The sequence below is a fragment of the Lactuca virosa genome, chromosome 6, assembly GCF_052849685.1.
Source record: "Lactuca virosa cultivar CGN04683 chromosome 6, Lactuca_virosa_CGN04683_v6, whole genome shotgun sequence".
In the NCBI taxonomy this organism is placed as follows: Eukaryota; Viridiplantae; Streptophyta; class Magnoliopsida; order Asterales; family Asteraceae; genus Lactuca; species Lactuca virosa.
In genome coordinates this window covers 28,914,592-28,932,862 of record NC_136431.1, presented here as the reverse complement: position 1 = coordinate 28,932,862, position 18,271 = coordinate 28,914,592, and the positions used below count along the sequence as shown (strand labels likewise).

At 34.8% G+C, this 18,271-nt stretch overlaps 1 protein-coding gene across 1 annotated transcript; it reads right to left on the bottom strand.

The window, feature by feature from the left end:
- Positions 1-5,183: 5,183 nt before the first annotated feature.
- LOC145120737 (phytochrome-interacting ankyrin-repeat protein 1-like) lies at positions 5,184-7,042 on the bottom strand. The gene is made up of 3 exons (XM_079056538.1): positions 6,290-7,042; positions 5,818-5,989; positions 5,184-5,593 (listed from the first exon to the last, which is right to left on the bottom strand). Exons 1-3 carry the CDS (start codon positions 6,446-6,448, stop codon positions 5,382-5,384), a joined length of 543 nt encoding a protein of 180 aa, XP_078912664.1. The 5' UTR covers positions 6,449-7,042; the 3' UTR covers positions 5,184-5,381.
- Between the last annotated feature and the right edge of the window lie 11,229 nt (positions 7,043-18,271).

Here is an 18,271-nt window from a genome sequence, read left to right as displayed (position 1 = left end):
ATGAGTGATGAATTGTTAGCATGTTTATCTTTCTTAGTTTCTTTTCATAACAGACACATATCTTAGAACATCATTGTCATGGTTGTTTAAAACCAATATTGTCGTACCAGCATCTTGGAATTTATTTGGGTAGATGCAACTATCAATTATATCTTATTATATATTCTATCTTATTTCCATTTATTCCTAATGTATTAGACTTTTGAGGGATATCCGATAGCTTATCAGGAATCAAATCTGGAATGTATTGCGTGTTGCACATTGGAATGATGTTTAGTTGTATTAGACTTTTGGTTTTCCCACAAAGATAACCATATGAGATATTGTCTTGGAAGAACCCTAGGATTTTGAGGGATATCCGATAGCTTATCAGGAATCAAATCTGGAATGTTAACACATGATTTTGATGACATTATCTGTATACCAGCTCTTGTTACCCGGTCACACAATCTTGTTTATCAAACAAAAGCTTGCACCCAAAAAGGAAATTTAAATTGGTTCAATCATCCTGCAGAACATGCAACAAGAAGGCAAAAGTGTGAGAACCAATGATCCATGTAGTATGTTTTTCTGCCCAATAGTTACGGCAAGCTGGCTTCTAAGCCTAATGGGTGTGGTGACATCCCATGTCTCCAACTTTTTCTGTTTTTGGTTGAGAACTTTGTTTATGAGGTGGGCTGTTAATCAATAGTTCTTATCTTAACAAAGTTCACACATTAATTTGCCCTTTAATGGAATCTTCAGCGTTTTATTCTTTTGTTTTCAAACAGTTCAATGTTTCTATTCTGATAACAACTCTTGGGGATGACAATTGGATGCATTAAGGTGATCCTTAATCCTTATATTCTTCTAAGCAAATGTATTTGATGACGATTCTCCAGAAATGTAATTTATCAAACACCTTGTAGCAAAGTTTGGTTCAATGGGTTGGGGAAGCATCTATATTAGACGCATGAAAGTTTTCTCATTGGCACTTCTAATCCACTTTACACTATAAGGTAATAAGTACTAACTATATCATTGATTGTTAAATGTTAATGCTTCTTCACATAGAACCATAGGCAAAAATGCTAGGAGTGGTAGTGTTGGAAGCATTTTGGTTGTTTTAAGAGTTGTTTGAAGCCATTTTGAGAGAAATTGAGGGAGATTTGTGAGAAATGATAGTAGTATTTGAGGTGATTAAATGGGTAGAAGTCACAAAGTTACAGGATTGGTCATTTGGTTTACTAAATCAGGCTAATTCAGTACAATAATGAAGAAGTTTATGCACTTGGTTTTATTTTTTGTGTGGTTGGTCCTTTAACCGTGTGAGTTGTCCATACTACCCTGTTTAATTTAATTTAGACTTTTCTTTTTTATATTTAAAGTAATAAAATCAGTTAAAAAAATTAAACTTAAACCCCACCATACCTTAACCCCCCACCCACGTTCTACCCAGATTTTCTTTCCTTAGGGACAAGCAAAACCGAAAAACCGACAAAAACCAATAAAATCGAAACCGAAAAACCAAAACCAAACCTAAACCGTTGGTTTTTGGTTTAGATTTTCCAAAACCGAAAAATTCTGTTTGGATTCAGTTTTGGGCTTAAAACCGACCAACTAAAACGAACCGACACAATGGTTTTAAAATCAAAAGAAGTTGACCCGGTATACATATCGTTAATTATTTAATATATTTTTAATTAATGTTATATGTTTTATTAAAAAAATAAATATAGAAAAGTTTCAAACCCCTAACCTCGTTGTTCACTAATGCTCCTCTCACAAGCATGAGCACGACTGTATAAAGAGGACATGAACCTTATCCAATATCCATAGCTTAGTAAATTGCCTAGTAGATTGTGGAAGAATATACAAGGAAGATAAAGGCTCTCTTCTCTCGTTTACATACTCTCGAGATCTCGAAGTGAAGACGACAATGACGTACTGAATTTGTTTCGTTTTATTTAGAATTGCTGGAAAATAGGTTTAAACCCAAAACCCATCAAGCCATGGGTTGACTTGGAAAACAAACCACGAAACTGAAAACCGAACCCAATGGGTTTTAAAACCCAAAACTTATCGGTTTGGGTTCGGTTTTACCCCATAACTGACCCATGTTTAGTCCTACTTTCCATTCCCTTCATCCCATTTCAAGTGATGACTACTCTATGGCCCCTTCCATCATTGTCGACAGTAAAGACAAACACCACCATCCACCCCTCACTACGGGCTTGAAGGCGTTGAATACAAACACCACCAACCATTGCTCACTTTCGTCTTCCTCCCTAACAGGCTCCGCCAGATGATCGTCGGTAAAACATCAAGGATGAAATATGGAAAACGTAGTCAGAAAAAAAAAAGTTTGGTCTGCCACTTAACACCCTACATCTTTCTCTCACTCTCTCTCTCTCTCTCTCTCTCTCTCTCTCTCTTATCTAACCTAACCGACGACCATCGTCAACGAAAATCATTTTATGTATGGGTATTCATCCCTAGAAACCGAACTCGGAAACCCTTCTCCTTTCTTGGGACCGGTTCATTGAACTCTAAAACTCTTCAAAATCCTTCATTGAAGGTAGTAGAGGCTAATGATTTTTTCTTTGAGCAATGAATTCAGGTGGTGGTCGCGGTAACTGCTGAAGAGATGAATGAGTTATATATATATATATATATATATATATATATATATATATATATATATATATATATATATATATATATATAGGGAAGGGTTATTTGGAAAACAAAAAAACCCTAAAAATTATAAAAATGCATAAAAAAAATACCAAGACATCACAAAACTTTTTTTTGAATTTTTTTATCAAAAAATCGCAGCATTTTTTACAATTTCGCTGAAAAAAAAATAAAAAATCAATTTTTTTTTTTTGTAAAAAAAAAAATTTTCAAAAATGTTTTTCAGCGATTTTGACCTAAAAGTTGCGATTTTTTGATAAAAAAATTAAAAAAAAAAGTTTTGTGATCTCTAAGTATTTTTTATGCATTTTAATGATTTTTAGGGTTTTTTGTTTTCCATAGAACCTAAACCTATATATATATATATATATATATATATATATATATATATATATATATATATATATATATATATATATATATGAAAAGGGTAAATAGTAATTCCAGACCAGATATGAAACACAATGAAAACCACAAGATCCACAATGCAAAAAATGAAATCATAAGGACCAAACACGTAAATGTCTTCTTAGTTGTACTGAATCAACCTGTTTTAACAAACCATATAGACTAATCACATAATTTTGTCTATTTTGTATCTCAATCAATGTGGGACCCATCCAACTTACAAAAGAAAATAATGGATATGACATTATAAAATAGAAGTTATCCATAATGTTGTATTTGCATGTCTTGTGAGAAATCAAACATGGTAACGAAGGGAGGGAGAAATGAGAAAAAGGGTGGCAAGCAACTTGAAGGGATATGGCACCACCTGCCTAGGCACAAAACTTTGTTCGGGTTAAAGTCATTGTTTTTTAATTTCCAAATTGGGTTAGTAGATGCTAAGGGCAAACTTATGGGTTTCCCTTATATTCAACTATAATTACGATGCATCGAAATTATTTGTTGTAGAAAAGTCGAATTAAATTCAAACTAAATTCATTTTAAGAATATGCAAATAGTTTGATTGTATTCGAACGAATCAAACTGTATTTTGGAGCTTTATGTATTGGAAAGTTATAACAAGGATATTATGTAATTATATTCTATAAGACTCAAAAGTTCTATATAAGACCCATTGCACATGTCGACTAAACTTAAAACATAATTCATGCACACAAACTAATCGACTCATAAGCTACCATTTTAGGAATAAACATTTAGGGTTAATTTGTTTTATTATAATTTTTATGTACTTATTTTTGTTTAGATTATTATTTCCTAATTGATTGCAATTTATATTAGAGTTAATAATTACAATATAGATAACCTTTAGGTTTCATAACACCTTTGGTCCAACTATTTGTCTTGTTGCAACATTGATCCCTATTTCAAACTATAGCAATGTTAGTCCCTTTGACTAACGCTCATTAGTTTGATCAAGGTGTCCTCTTAGTCCCTTTGACTAACGCTCATTAGTTTGATCAACATGTCCTCCTTCATAGACAACAATATTGTGGCATTTGTCAGCATCTTTCACAACCTATACTCCTTATACTCCTTCAAAGGCCACAAAGGCAAAGAAATTGTCAGCCTCTTCATCAATATGTACTTAATCTTCATCCAATAGGCCATCATTAAGGTAGTTTTCAGTCTAGTACTCGGTACTCATAGGAAATGTCATGTTTTGTGTAAGCTTTAATTTCCTTGTATGTAATAAAAATGATGTATTCATCGTCCTCTAGGGTTATTAGGCCATTGCCCATATCAATTATGGGCATCAAGAAATGGTGACAACTTCATCATACTTTAGTTTCCTCATCATGGTATAAACATCTAACATGGTAAAATCATACATGTCAATCACATCGAAGCAGTCAACTTCACCATTAATGAACATTCTTCAAAAGGTGAAGAACCCACATAATGCATCTTTATCATGAAGATCTTGGCATAGCCTAGTTTAGGGAATAATAGAAATTCATACCTAATAAATGACAATCAAAGTAAACAACATACAATAAAAAGTTAAGAACTATGAATCAAAAGGAAACAACATAGACTCAATGTTTAGAACCGAAACCCTATTGTCTACTTGATTTAACTCGATTATCGTTTAGGGTTCAATGGTGACAGATGACCGAGTGTTGATGTACTCACGACGGTAGAAGAAATAGAGAGACCATTGGCAAAAGTACCAAATTACTATCATGTGCATGGCACATGAGGGTTCTTGATGAAAGAAAACTAATGGCCGTTAGTCCAAGGGATTAACCCTGCTAATATAGTTTCACATAAGGACCAATGTTGCAACAATGTAGATAGTTGGACCAAAGGTGTTGTGAAACCTAAACGTTAGAAACCAAACATGTAATTTACTCTTGTAATTAAGATAATCATCTTTCCAGTTGTTTAGTTTATGTTATAGATTATTGAATTTTATAGCGCTTGTGATAAATCTAAAAGAAAAAAGATTATTCTTGAGTGTATGTTCTTGAATAAGCCCGGAAATGCTCTTACAATGGTTCACACAGGGAGTTGGTCACTAGACAAATGCAACAACATTAATAATAGCATACAACTTATTTATTGAAATTGATGTTCAACCACATTTATCCATACAAAGACACAAAGCCAAAAGATAACAATGTCACAAATCCTAAATCCTTGTACATAATACCACTGACAAACACACATACATACATACTTTAAATTCGCAAATATCCAAATAAACACAACAGAAGTGGAAAGGGTCTTAAGTTCTAAGAACTATAAGAACCCTCACCTGATGATGAGCTACTTTCTTGTTGAACTCGCTTCATCTCCTCATATGCCCATTCAAGACCAGGACAGTAATGAAGAGGTGGATTAAATCGGGTATCCTCAATGTTATCAGGTAAGAATGCTCCATTTTCAATTAAAAATCTGATTGCTCTTCTGTTCTTCTCTTTTGCAGCAGTGTGAAGTGGAGTCCCTAATCAATGTGTTCAAGAAACTTACAAGAAAGGATATTGATGCTATTTTTGGATGGGACAAAAAGTTGCAATTTTTGACCCATTGACTTGAGGCTTAAATCAAAGACCAATGCATGTCAAACACAGTACAAGACCGTTTTATCTGTCATGTCGTGTCGTGTCATGTCCTATGTAACAAAAGTGGGCCTAAAGTTGTGTTGAGAAGAAGAAGATTGATACTTACAGCCACAAGCACCTTTGGTTCGAGCATCAATATTGGCACCACGATCAAGCAATTCATCCATGACCTTTATGTGACCACCCTTGGCAGCTAGATGGAGAGGGGTGAGCCCATGAGATTTTGGGCCAAGTGCAGCAACATTTGCATCCATTCCTTCATCAAGGAGCCTTTTTACCTGCAACAACAAACCCCAAAACTTGAAATAATCACCTACAGACACATGAGTGTGCATTCAAACTATCAGAAAAAGCAACTTAAATTGTGCTCTCATACTTTTTTGTTCACAGTCTATTTTCTGTTTTAACATCTGTTGATGTAACAGACAATGCCAGTGTGGAAACTAGATATCTAGATTTAAAGACATGGATAACAATCAACATAAGATCGGAGACAGTATTAAAAGGCTGCTATTAGTTTAAACAGATAATCTATGAAGAAGAAGAAAAAAACTTTCACAGTTTATATCTGTGTTCACCTCCTTAAGGTCTCCTTTTCGAGCACCAACGTGAAGATTTGTCCAGCCTCTGTCGTCCCTATCATCACCCCCGGGGCTATTGGAGCGCAAGCTGTTGGAACGTTTGATGTGCCTCCGAATCCGATTACTATTCGAACGCAGTAAGTGATCTTGGATCATTGTTCCTTCTTTCAATTATCTTTCGAATATACCAGAACTTGAGCAAGTCTTTGCAGTCAAATAAACTAAATTTAATCGATTCTTGAAACACGAAACCCTAGCAGTGTCTAGAAACTGAAAAGACACGAATTGCAGATAATCGTCTTTTTTACATGATTTGAAGTAACTAAACCAGCGAAAAGAGAGAATTAGCGAGAGAAGTGATTAGCCATGTTGTATGGAGCGAAAGGATTCAAACCAGGGCCAAACAAACGGAGATTTCTAAGCTTAATCACGAGCAATGAAAGCGATGACGATGATCGAGTGAGAGAGGTGTTAAACATAACTGACAAATCGCCCAAAGAAAACCCGATTGATGATGAAACGAAAAGTTCACAAACCGTAGATAAAAGAAAAATTAAAAGAAACACAGCAATATTTCGGAAATGTTTGGTGGTTTCATTGATGAATGAAGTATGCAGTTGGATGAGATGGAATCGAAGATGAACACAAAACCTAGATTTTGCAGAGAGAGAGAGAGAGAGAGAGAGAGAGAGAGAGAGAGGGGCGTTTGTGTTGCTTGGAATTTGGAAATATACAGTGATGTAAACCGTAAGGTCTGCTACTTGAGGAAAATGAGAAAATGTTGAGGGAATCACGTATTCACGTTTTCATTGGACCGGATTGAAACCGGTTTTTGGGCCCAACGCACTAATCAAGCTGGTTAAGAACCGGTCCCAAAATAGCATTACTACCAGTCGAACAGGTTAAGAACCGGTCCAAGCTTAACCACCTTGGGCCGGGCTCTCCTCACGGTTTTTATTTAAACACACTTTTTAGAAAATTAAATGCTCACTCAAATAATTGCTTATCTTATTTGATTATAAAACTAGATTAGATCAGAGACCCTCAGAAACGACGGGTTTATAAGTTATACAATGAAACTATATTGATAAAATAAGAAAATTTTAAAAATTCAATACTAAAATATTATGAAATATAGAAAATATAAAACTTTATGAAAGTATCGGTTGTTAAGGAGGGCGAGAGTGAAGAGTTGGTGGTGATTCTCGGAGGTTGAAGAAGAAGGAAACCGGTGGCGGTGAAAGTAACTGTTTTATGTTTGCTTTCCGACAAAGGTGGTGAGTTTCGGTTAAACAAAACACAAATGAAGATACCCTATTAATTTTCCAGTTTTGTCGGTTTTTACCTTAGGTGAAGAAGATGTAGTGTGGGTGGTGGCTAGATGGAAGCTTGTACAATGGAGTTTTACAGGGAAGAAGATGCAATGATGATGATTGAAGGTCGATTCCCGACTGTGATGTTGGCTGAGTAGTTGTTTATTCTGCAAAAAATCCAACAAAAGTGGGGTGGAGGGGGGGGGGGAATCCATCTATTTGGACCAATTTTATAATCTTAAATACCCCCAATAATTACTATTTTTTTTTCTTAAATAGAACAAATCATTACATAATATTGTTTTTTATTAACCATCATTACATAATTATTAGTTGAACCCTTATGATTAGTGTTGTAAACGAACCGAACATTCGGCGGGAAGTTCATTTGTGTTTGTTTATTTAATAAATGAACGAATATAAATAAAAATTGTCGTTCGTTTAGTTAAACGAACGAACATTAACAATGGTCACATTCGTTTATTTATGTTCGTGAACATTCATTTATGTGATTCACTTACGTTTTTTTATGTTCGTTTGTTTAAGTTTATTTATGTTCATATATGTTCAATTGTTTTTGGCTAATACTATAATTACCCCCCCCCCCTCCTTCTTTTCGAATTCTACCTCCAGATGTGACTTTTTTGTTTTTTGTTGTTTTTTTTTCCTTATTTTGTTTTTTTGTTGTTTTTAATTTTTAATTTTAATCTTATTATTATTATTATTATTATTATTATTATTATTATTATTGTAAATTTCGATAACCGTATAAAATTCGGACAATATTTTAAAATTCTGACGACATTATAAATTTGGACGACATAATAAAATTCGAACGACTATATAAAACGAAACAAAAGCAAAGTTTATCTTTATTTATCACAGATATATTAATTGGTTCGGTATTACATTTGCGATGTGTGTTATGCGGATTGAAAGCAAACTTTAATTATGTTCCGTTTTATATAGTCGTTCGAATTTTTTAATATCGTCCGAATTTATAATGTTGTCCGAATTTTATAAGGTTATCGAAATTTATAATAATAATAATAATAATAATAATATTATTATTATTATTATTATTATTTATAATCATATTAATATTATGTTCCTTTTAATCTGTTTGACAAATTTTCTATTTATTTATTTATTTTTTGTTTCCTCTTTAATATTTTTTTTTGAGATGTCCCTTTACACCTGTTTTTGATTTAAAAACTTCACTTTACACGTGGTGCCACCTTCCACTGCTTTCAATGAGATACGGACAATAGATACCCACCGCTTCACCGCTGCCCACACCAAGAGGAACCGGCTCTTCATACCCCCAGTTTATCTCGATTATCTCGATGCTTCGCCTCCTTCTCCCCCCCCCCCCCCCCCCCCCCGCCTACCTTCTCCATAGTAACTGATTTTTTTCGCTTTCTTCTTCCAAATCTGAAACATCCCAAAATACGGCCCAAAAATTTCATTTTTCAATCATAATAAAAATCATAAACCATCCAGTATCATGAGTAAAAACGTGAGTCATGTATCATAACACATCATAAAATCTGTCTCATATATAAATCTCATAACAAAATATCAGAGTGAAACTCCCAGGCTGAAGACTGTGGTGTGTGACATGCGATCATCCCGAGCCCTTTCCTTTGCTAGTGGAAGTACCTGAAACCAAAACTGAAACCGTAAGCACGAAGCGTAATGAGCTCCCCCAAACTACTACATACCATACACATATAACATGCAACTAAGAGATACGGGCCCCGCCCACACTCGGCTAACTAGGAGATACGGGCCCCGCCCACACTCCGCTAACTAGGAGATACGGGCCCCGCCCACACTCTGCTATCTGTGAGATACGGGCCCCACCCACACTCAGCTACTCGAGATACGGGCTCCGCCCACACTCGCCTGCTATGAGATACGGGCCCCGCCCACACTCAGCTGCGACACTGACATACAAGTATCACACAGAAACAAGTATACTAAATCTATCATTCAATCAAGAATCATATTGCAACCAAACTACTAGGAGATACGGGCCCCGCCCACACTCAACTAATAATAACTCATACTGCGGGCCGGTCTTAGTGCCTTAGACCCGTTCCTACCGAAGGGACACTCACCTCGTGTGTCTGGTTGCTGAATCCCTGAGTGAGAATTATCTGGCTGCTGCTCCGGCTATAATTCCCACAATGACACATAGTCAAAAACTGATAACTAATCTCAGGGTGAAATGACCATTTCACCCTTGGTCAAAGTCAATATTCAGTCAAAGTCAACATTCCAGTTGACCGGACTCGCCGAGTTGGCCCGCCAACTCGCCGAGTCCCGATCCTTTCATCTATCCCCAACTCGTCTCCACTCGTCGAGTTTAGCAAGAACTCGACGAGTTCTCCTTCAACTATAACCTTGGGGCAATCTTCATCTGGCTCGCCGAGTTCCTCCTTAACTCGTCGAGTTTATCTTCATCATATGAACGTGTCTAGTATTTGACTCGCCGAGTTGTATGATCAACTCGTCGAGTCCGTCTTCATGAGTTGGGAGATGGCCTTGGACTCGCCGAGTACGTTCCTGCACTCGCCGAGTCCCATGGTTTCCAGCTCCATGTCTTTGTCTATTTCATTGAGTCCCTTCCCTGGACTCATCCAAATCCCTTCTGAACTAAAATGGGTTCCTCTTAGTCATAACAGTTTTGGGAACCAACTCACGACTCGCCGAGTCCATGCATGTCCAAGTCTAATAATTCGATTTCTAATGTGCAAAACTCATCCAGAAGGTAGATCTAGGCTCCTAAGATCGGTATAACACGTAAATCCATTAACTTTACGTTCATGCATGGGACTTTTATGCTCAAAGGACCAAAAATGGGGTTTATTTCATTCTTGGGGTTCTCATGGCCATAAAGATGGCACCTTTATGCCATGAGGACCCTCCAAGGTTCCAGATCTGTGTGTAAATCGACTTGGGACGTCCAAGTCCCAAGGATCAAGCTCCTTGGACCCAAAACCTCATTAAGATGACCACAAGGAGATCTAAGAAACTACAAGTCAAGTATGAGGCTTGATTACCAGAAAGTGAAGAGAAGCTCATGTTGTTCTTGGATCTACAATCTTCTCTTGAAGTCCTCTTTCTTCCTCCTCTTCTCACAAGCTTCAAATACACCCAATAACTCTCAAAATCACAAAGAAAGCTCAAGTTCACTTATGGAGGATTAGGGTTTCGGGATTACTGCTCTGGAGGTGATGGAGGCTGGACAAAAGGCCTATAATGTTGCTTAAATAGGGTGCAAACCCTAAATATTATGGTTTCCCCCAGACTGGCCTACTCGTCGAGTCAGGGTGTGGACTTACCGAGTAGGTCACTTAAACCCGCGTCCAAACCTGGCATCTACTCGACGAGTTAGGGCTACAACTCGTCGAGTAGATCTTATAAAATGACATTTAATGAATTAAATACGTACCAGAAACGGGGCGTTACAAAACCTCAATCTCAAACTCCATATGTTACATGCTCTGTCTTATTTCCGTTCTCTCCCATGATTGTTCCATTGCTACCATACCCAATCGCCTATATATCTGCCGGTGGTGCCCAACAGAAGCCCTAAAATCGATTTCAATCGTTCGCACCTCCTCTCAGTTGCATATCGGTCGACCTTTCCAGGGAAAAAACATCGATGAGACAGGTAGGTCAAAATCCCCTTTCGTCACCTCGACCCCTGTTTCAAATAATGATTTCCTTCTCTGGAGTTTTTCAGTTCTTTCCCTCAGTTTACATGGAAGTAGTTTGATTTATGGTCACGTATTGGTATTAGGTTGTTTTGCTTCGACTTATGCTTTTTTGGGTTTTTTCAGTTCTTTGCCTTAGTTTACATGGAAGTTGTTTGATTTTTGGTCACGTACTGGAATCAATGTCTTTTGCTATGTATCTTTTTGATGCTTTTGAGTGTAATTTGTTCCTCTGCTTGAAAGTGTGATTGCTATTTTTTTTTCTTTTTGCATTTTACAGAGGCCCAGAGACGGAATAAAACCCAACAGGGAGATAAATGCGCTCTCTCTTTACAATTTTGAATTATATATTGAACATCATTGTCTTCTCCCATTTGTTCATCACAACTTAATTCTTACTTAATTTTTTTATTGTTTTTACCACTTTCAGTTGGTGGATGCTTCAACTTTGAAGAAAGAGGTTGCTGATGGTGTTGAAGAGGTCAGGCCATCTCATGTCAATAAAGATGGGAAGTCGGTTTACTTGGTTTACTTAAACCCGTAATCTTGGAACATTGGTAGGAGTTTATATAGTTTTTACCTTTTATCATATTTAGTATTACTTTATAATTGAGAAATTGCTTAACACATTGTTAACTATTTCCAGTTACAAATTTGTTGTTTCTTGATTCACCTATTGGAGTTGGATATTATCACTCAAATACCACTTCAGATATCTTGAATGCGATAAAAGAACTGGTATAACTTCAAACCTTTAACTCACATTTGGTTCAAAGAGATGAAATGGAATGTGATATTCCATTCCATGAACCAAATGAATGGAATTGAATTCCATACATACTCTTATGTTGTTGTGCTGCAGCTGCAGATTTGCTTCAATTTCTATTGAGTTAGCTTGAAAGATTTCCTCACTTTAAAGGAAACAATTTCTATATTGCAGGTAAATAATCTTAACATATAAGAACAAAACATTATTCCTTCATTCATATTAATGTCAATTTTGAACTTTAAGAGATACTTAGTTTGACCTCAAAAACATTATTTCTATATTTATTGCAGTTAAATCTGACGCGTTTCATGCGTTTTAGAGTTTGTCTATTTGTGTAAGTCATTTTACTTCAATTGGTTGTATATCTTATAGAGGTTTCATTGGTTGATGCAATTTTATCGTTACAGTTGAAATCAAGATAACAAAATTGATAAGAAATATTATATTCAGTAACTTATTGTAATAATGAAGAAAAAAAATAATTTTGTTTTTTTCTGTTTCTAGCATTAGTGGGATAATGGATTTAAGAGGGGAAAATTAAGTAAATTAACATATTTTCCTACATGAGTCCTAAAACTCCAAAAACATCATCGTTTATAAATGTATGTTTGCCTCAACGAGACATAAGATTTGTTTTCCGAGAAGCCATGGCTTAATTTGAGTTCAAATTTTTTTCATTTTTAGATGCGATCAAGAAAGCTTACCAGAGAGTATGAAGCATCCATTCGGTAGACACAAAAAGAACCATATTGGTCAGTAACAATGAAAGAAGTGGTTAATTGCCTTCTCATGAGAAAAAAAGAACCCCTCATTACAAATATGTAAATAATGTTTATTTTTTTTTGATTTATTGATTTATTTTATAATTATTTTCATATCTTTATCTCATTCTTCAATTTATAAAATTATGCAACTTAGAGCTTTTTTAGGTGGGGCTTATCTCTTTAATAAAGTTTACAATATTGCTAAATGGATCTTTTTTTTAAGGGATATTGGTTTTTTTTTTCTCCGGATACAAAGCCCTATATTTTTTTTCCATTCGACCTCTCTTGAAAAGGGCATTAGGTAACATGTTATTACCTTTCTTCCTTAGATATGTTACTTTGTTGGTCTTTTGATTTATAGTAATGTAATCGTGTCAATGAATTTGCTTAGCAAATTATCTCTTGGACTCTTGGCTCTTTAAAGAAAGCATCACCAACAAGTCTCAAAATTTCTCTTCTCTTTGTAAGTATTCATCATGTCCTTCATTTTAAATATCACATTTCTAAACTAGATCATTCATTACTTAAAGTTAAAAAATAATTACAATTTAAGAAACTCACTTTTGGAATCTCTTGTGATATATGGGCAAACAACTTCAATGATGTTTTAAATACAAAGCTTCTATGGGATTAGCCAAAATAGATGTGAGATTGAAGCAGTTTACCCTATTTACCCCTGCCCGAGTTAAATTGATTTTCTTACATATTTCTATTTGTGTCCCTTTTATATTATAAGATTTTTTTTTAATCTTTTTTGGATTTTCAGGTATGTTTTGATGTGTATTCATTTACTGTAGATGTATACGCCTTCTTTTCTTAGTGTATTACTTGATGTATGTAATATATAAGGGCTAAATGCAGAAAATAACAACAAACTGTCACTTTCCTTGTGTTACAATTTACAAGATATTATTTTCATTTATGTAAATTACAGAATTGAAGACAACATAGCTTTCATGCTCATATCAATCCACAGAAGGGTTGGAAACTATAAACGTGTAATTAAAATTACATCTGATTAAATACTATGTCTATTTCAATAAATAAATCAATAAAATATGTACCGTAGATTCCTATTGCAAATGGTTTAATCGAAATCCGACCCCCGCAATGTGGGGGTTACTTCCCTAGTTATTATTAAAATATAAAATAAAAGAAAAAACAAAAAGGAAAAAAAAACAAAAAATGATGTCAAATAAAAAGTAAAAGGTTGATTGGATTGATTTTAGGGGGTAAAATTAGTTAGGTGGGTACTTATAGCACAACCCTTGTTTTTTTATTATAATACATTGTTATATTATATGCTTATTTATACTCACATGTGTTCAATTGTGTCTGTTTATCTTTATTCGTTTATGTTCGTTTAGCATTTCACGAACAAACATAAACAATGTATTTTGTTAAAAGTGACCCTCGAAAATACCTCAGACATACTGCAACAGATTGACGGTAGAGGGGATTGTGGGGTGTTTTTGTGTTGGTTCCTGGAGGCGTTGATCACTGGAAAATTGATTTCTATAGAGGGTTAAATCACCGATCCATGGGATATGCATTATAGAAAACGACTAGCGGAAATATTTTTGGGTACAAGGACAAAGATAATTTGAACATCGTATTTGTAATATGACCTATAGACACATCATTTATTTAGTTTATGTATTTATTAGTTGTTTGTTTATTTTAATGTTTTATAAAACCAAAAATGATACATTTTATGAAAGCAAAACTTATACATTTTATGAAAAAAAAAATCAAATCTATTCCGGAACCATGGTTCGGAATCGTACTCCAGAATTTCGAAGACCTCTCAGGAACAATGTGTTCCAAAGATTGTGATTACTTTACTGTCACACCCCGAAACCGATGGCGGAAACGTTCCGGGGCGGAGGACGTCATGTATAACATCATAACCAATGTATAATAGCAACCATAGCAACACAACCATCACAGTGTATACATATATGACAATGTTTACATCAGTTTGAAAACTTGTTTGAATTACATCAGAGAGTATATATAATATAAACATAAGACTCTTATTGCTCCAGCTTCTCAAAAATTCAGCAGGTACCTGTCTACTGATTTCCTGAGAATACAAGCAGTTTTAAAAATATCAGCATAAAGCTGGTGAGTTCATAAGCATTTAGTTTTAAAGAAAAATGTTCTTTGATTCTTTTGAAAAGTGTTCCTCAAGAAAATCCTATATTTTCTTATGGAAAGTAGCGTTGAAAGAGTATCTATTAGTAGAAGATAAACCATCAGTTTTTGAAAACAGGTTATCCGTCCTAGAGGTAGAGATGCCAGTTTAGAAATCCCTGAATACTATCAGTATATATAAAAGTAGTTTTATTACTGAAAATAAAACTAATGTAGGGTAGAGTCCGTAAACAAAGTTAGTTTATACTTATTTGCGAGTCGTATAACCATACTTGATATGACCGAGAGACCTTTATAACGTTCTTCAGGCGTTAAGCTAAACGACATTTGTTCACCCCAGGCATGCCCGCCTAACTGTAGCTAGCAGTTCAGGTGTGGGATTGTCAGTCCCGAATAGATCTATTCACAAATCTCACGCTCTCTCTCCAGGAGACTCTGGTTATACTAAAAGGATTTATCACTATACACCTAAGGGTACAGTATTGAAGTAGAGCCTCACAATTATGTATAATCTAGTTTACTAACGAGAAACAGTATAAAACAATAATTATCCTTGAATAATATTACTTTATACTCCTGAGAAAATATATAACATAAACTAAATCTGCCATAGTTTATATATATTCATTTATGAAATCTGGTTAAGTAGAGACTGCCTAGAGGGTTATCCCAAACTATACCCATTATAGTTTATTAGAGTTGATATGGAAAATGCTTTGTAAAAACTTTTCTGAAAGCTATGAAGTTTGATTTCCAAAATAGAAGTTTCCCTTATGCTCAACATATTACAAAAAGAGATAAAATATCTGAATATGTTATTAAACGTGGAAATCGTTGGACTGCATTAATAAGTTTAAAACTTAACAAAATACTTAGAGTTTAGCTTGTACCCTCCCCCTGAAAACATTAAAAACGTGGAAAATGTAGGGGTATGAACTCACCTCGGGTAAGTGGTTTGTTTGAAGGATCGATACGGAAAGCTGGGTGTTCAAGTGAAGCCTTGAACACGATTCGATCTTAATTAATACGCAATGACATATAAATGAGTCAAATGAAGGTATTTCACTACTATAAGTGATGGAAAACCATTCTAGGGACTTGAAACTATTTGCACCAAGTGATAGGACCTTGTAGGATTGAGTGTAGGGGGTGTATGGCCTCCTAGAGTGTGTGTGCGTCCATGAGTGTGCGGCCGTACACTCATGAAATGAGGTGTCTTCGAAGTGTTCTCAAGGTCCATACTGTTGGATTAAGTGTCTAAGCCCATAACTATAATTGGTATGTACTTGAATTGATAGCAGCACAGTCCTTTTGGGTTGCCCTCAAACCTAGCAACTGGACAAGGAAATTATGAAAGGAGAGATATTAATTTATAAGATTAATAAATTAATATAAATGATTTATTAATATGTTAAAAGATTAATATATTAATTAGAAATCATTATGTTTAATTAATAGTTAGCCAGAAATTAATCAGAATTAATTTTGGGGTTAAAAGTATTAATTATAAAGTACAGGGACTAGTTTGCAATTATCAGATAGTTGAGTGGAAGGCTCCAGAACCTCCTTGGAAGGAGGTGGACGAAATCTATAGGGGAAACCCTAAGGATTTCGTCCAAGGGGCTTTGGATAAGGCCTTTGGATTAGCTTAGGCCCCAAGCAAAGGAGTATTAGGGTTTTCCCTAAACCCTAAATCCCTCAGCTATATAAGGAGCCTCCCAGCTCCTGAATTCGCCCACTCCTTCATTGGTGAAACCCTAGGGCCGAAAATTGCATACTCCCTCTCTCTCTCTCTCCTTCTAATTTCCTTCTTGCTAGCTCTTGGGTGTGATTCCATTAGAGGCATTACATTTGTGGTGCTAAGCTTCCAAGAAGATCAAGATCAAGATCAAGAGGATTGTCAATTGTTTGCTATAACAATTGAAAGGTATGTAACTCTTAAACTCTAGTTTGTTAATTTCGAAATTAGCCTCTCTCCTCTAGGGTTCTTGTTTTGCAATTCAAAGTTATATGTTCAATAGTTAAAACATAGATCCAAAGTAGGTTGCATGTGAACTTAGGAATTGTTTTCTAGTTTATTTGTTTCACCTAAAACCCATCAGTGGTATCAGAGCCATTGTTTGTTTTAAATTGAATTGCTATAATAGTTGAATTGCAAATTAGGGTTTATAGCCATTAAACCCTAAAGGCCAAAATTTTCGTTTTTTGGGTTTTTGGTTCAAAGGGTTTTTCGAAAAAAACCTAGCCTCCATGAACCTTAATCGAAATTAGGGTTAGGGTTTTGGAAAACCCTAGCCTCCACCCTTAAATTTCGAAATTTGCTTGTTATTTTAGGGTTTTATCTTATTTTGGATAATTATTACTTGATTGGATAATTATTGCCTAATTGGATAATTGAGAAAAATAAGGAAATTATCCTTTACCCTATTTTTCGAAATCTAGAGGGATAAGGATTAGGATTAAATTAATTGTTTAATTTGATTAGATAATCCTTACAAGATTTAATAGATTAATTAAAAGTTAATTAATAGATAATTATTAAATCTAGTTATTTGGTTTATTTTAAATTTAAATTAATAGTTTAATTTTTCGAAATTTATATATAAACCTTAAAGTTTTAAAAAGTTTAAAACACACCTTATATATGTATTATAATTAAAAGGTTAATATTATATATGTATAAGAATATGGTCAGTCAAATCGCTAGTATGCCTCATTCACGAAGCTAGTCTATAAGGGGGGGTATAAGGAAACTGCCTATAAAACGGTAGTTGAATGGGTGCCCACTCTCACCCACCGCTTCCTTGATTAGTGGAGGGTCGTTAGCAGAACGGGTTTGATAGGACAACTACATCTCATTAAAAGTATAATGTTACTAAATAAAGTACTAGAACATTATTTTACAAAATCTCAACTCTAGTTACTTTAGGAAAAATGTGAAAAGTATGCTAATCCATGAAATTGCACATTATGCTTTATTGGTCGTTAGTGGAGCGTGTGTGGATTACCAGCACACTAATAGGCACTAATAAAGAGTAGTAATGGGTATCTCATAATTATCATTTTGGTGGAGCGTGTGTGGTTTACCGGCACATCAATAGTTAATGATAAAGACAATGAGGTTACCAAGCATATTTGCATGGTTATTCACATCTTGTTTGTGATCCTCGACATCCCAGTTACAAATAGAAGAGCATAATCCGAGATTAAAACATGTCATTGAAAAGTTCAATGAATCTCAAAAGATCTAG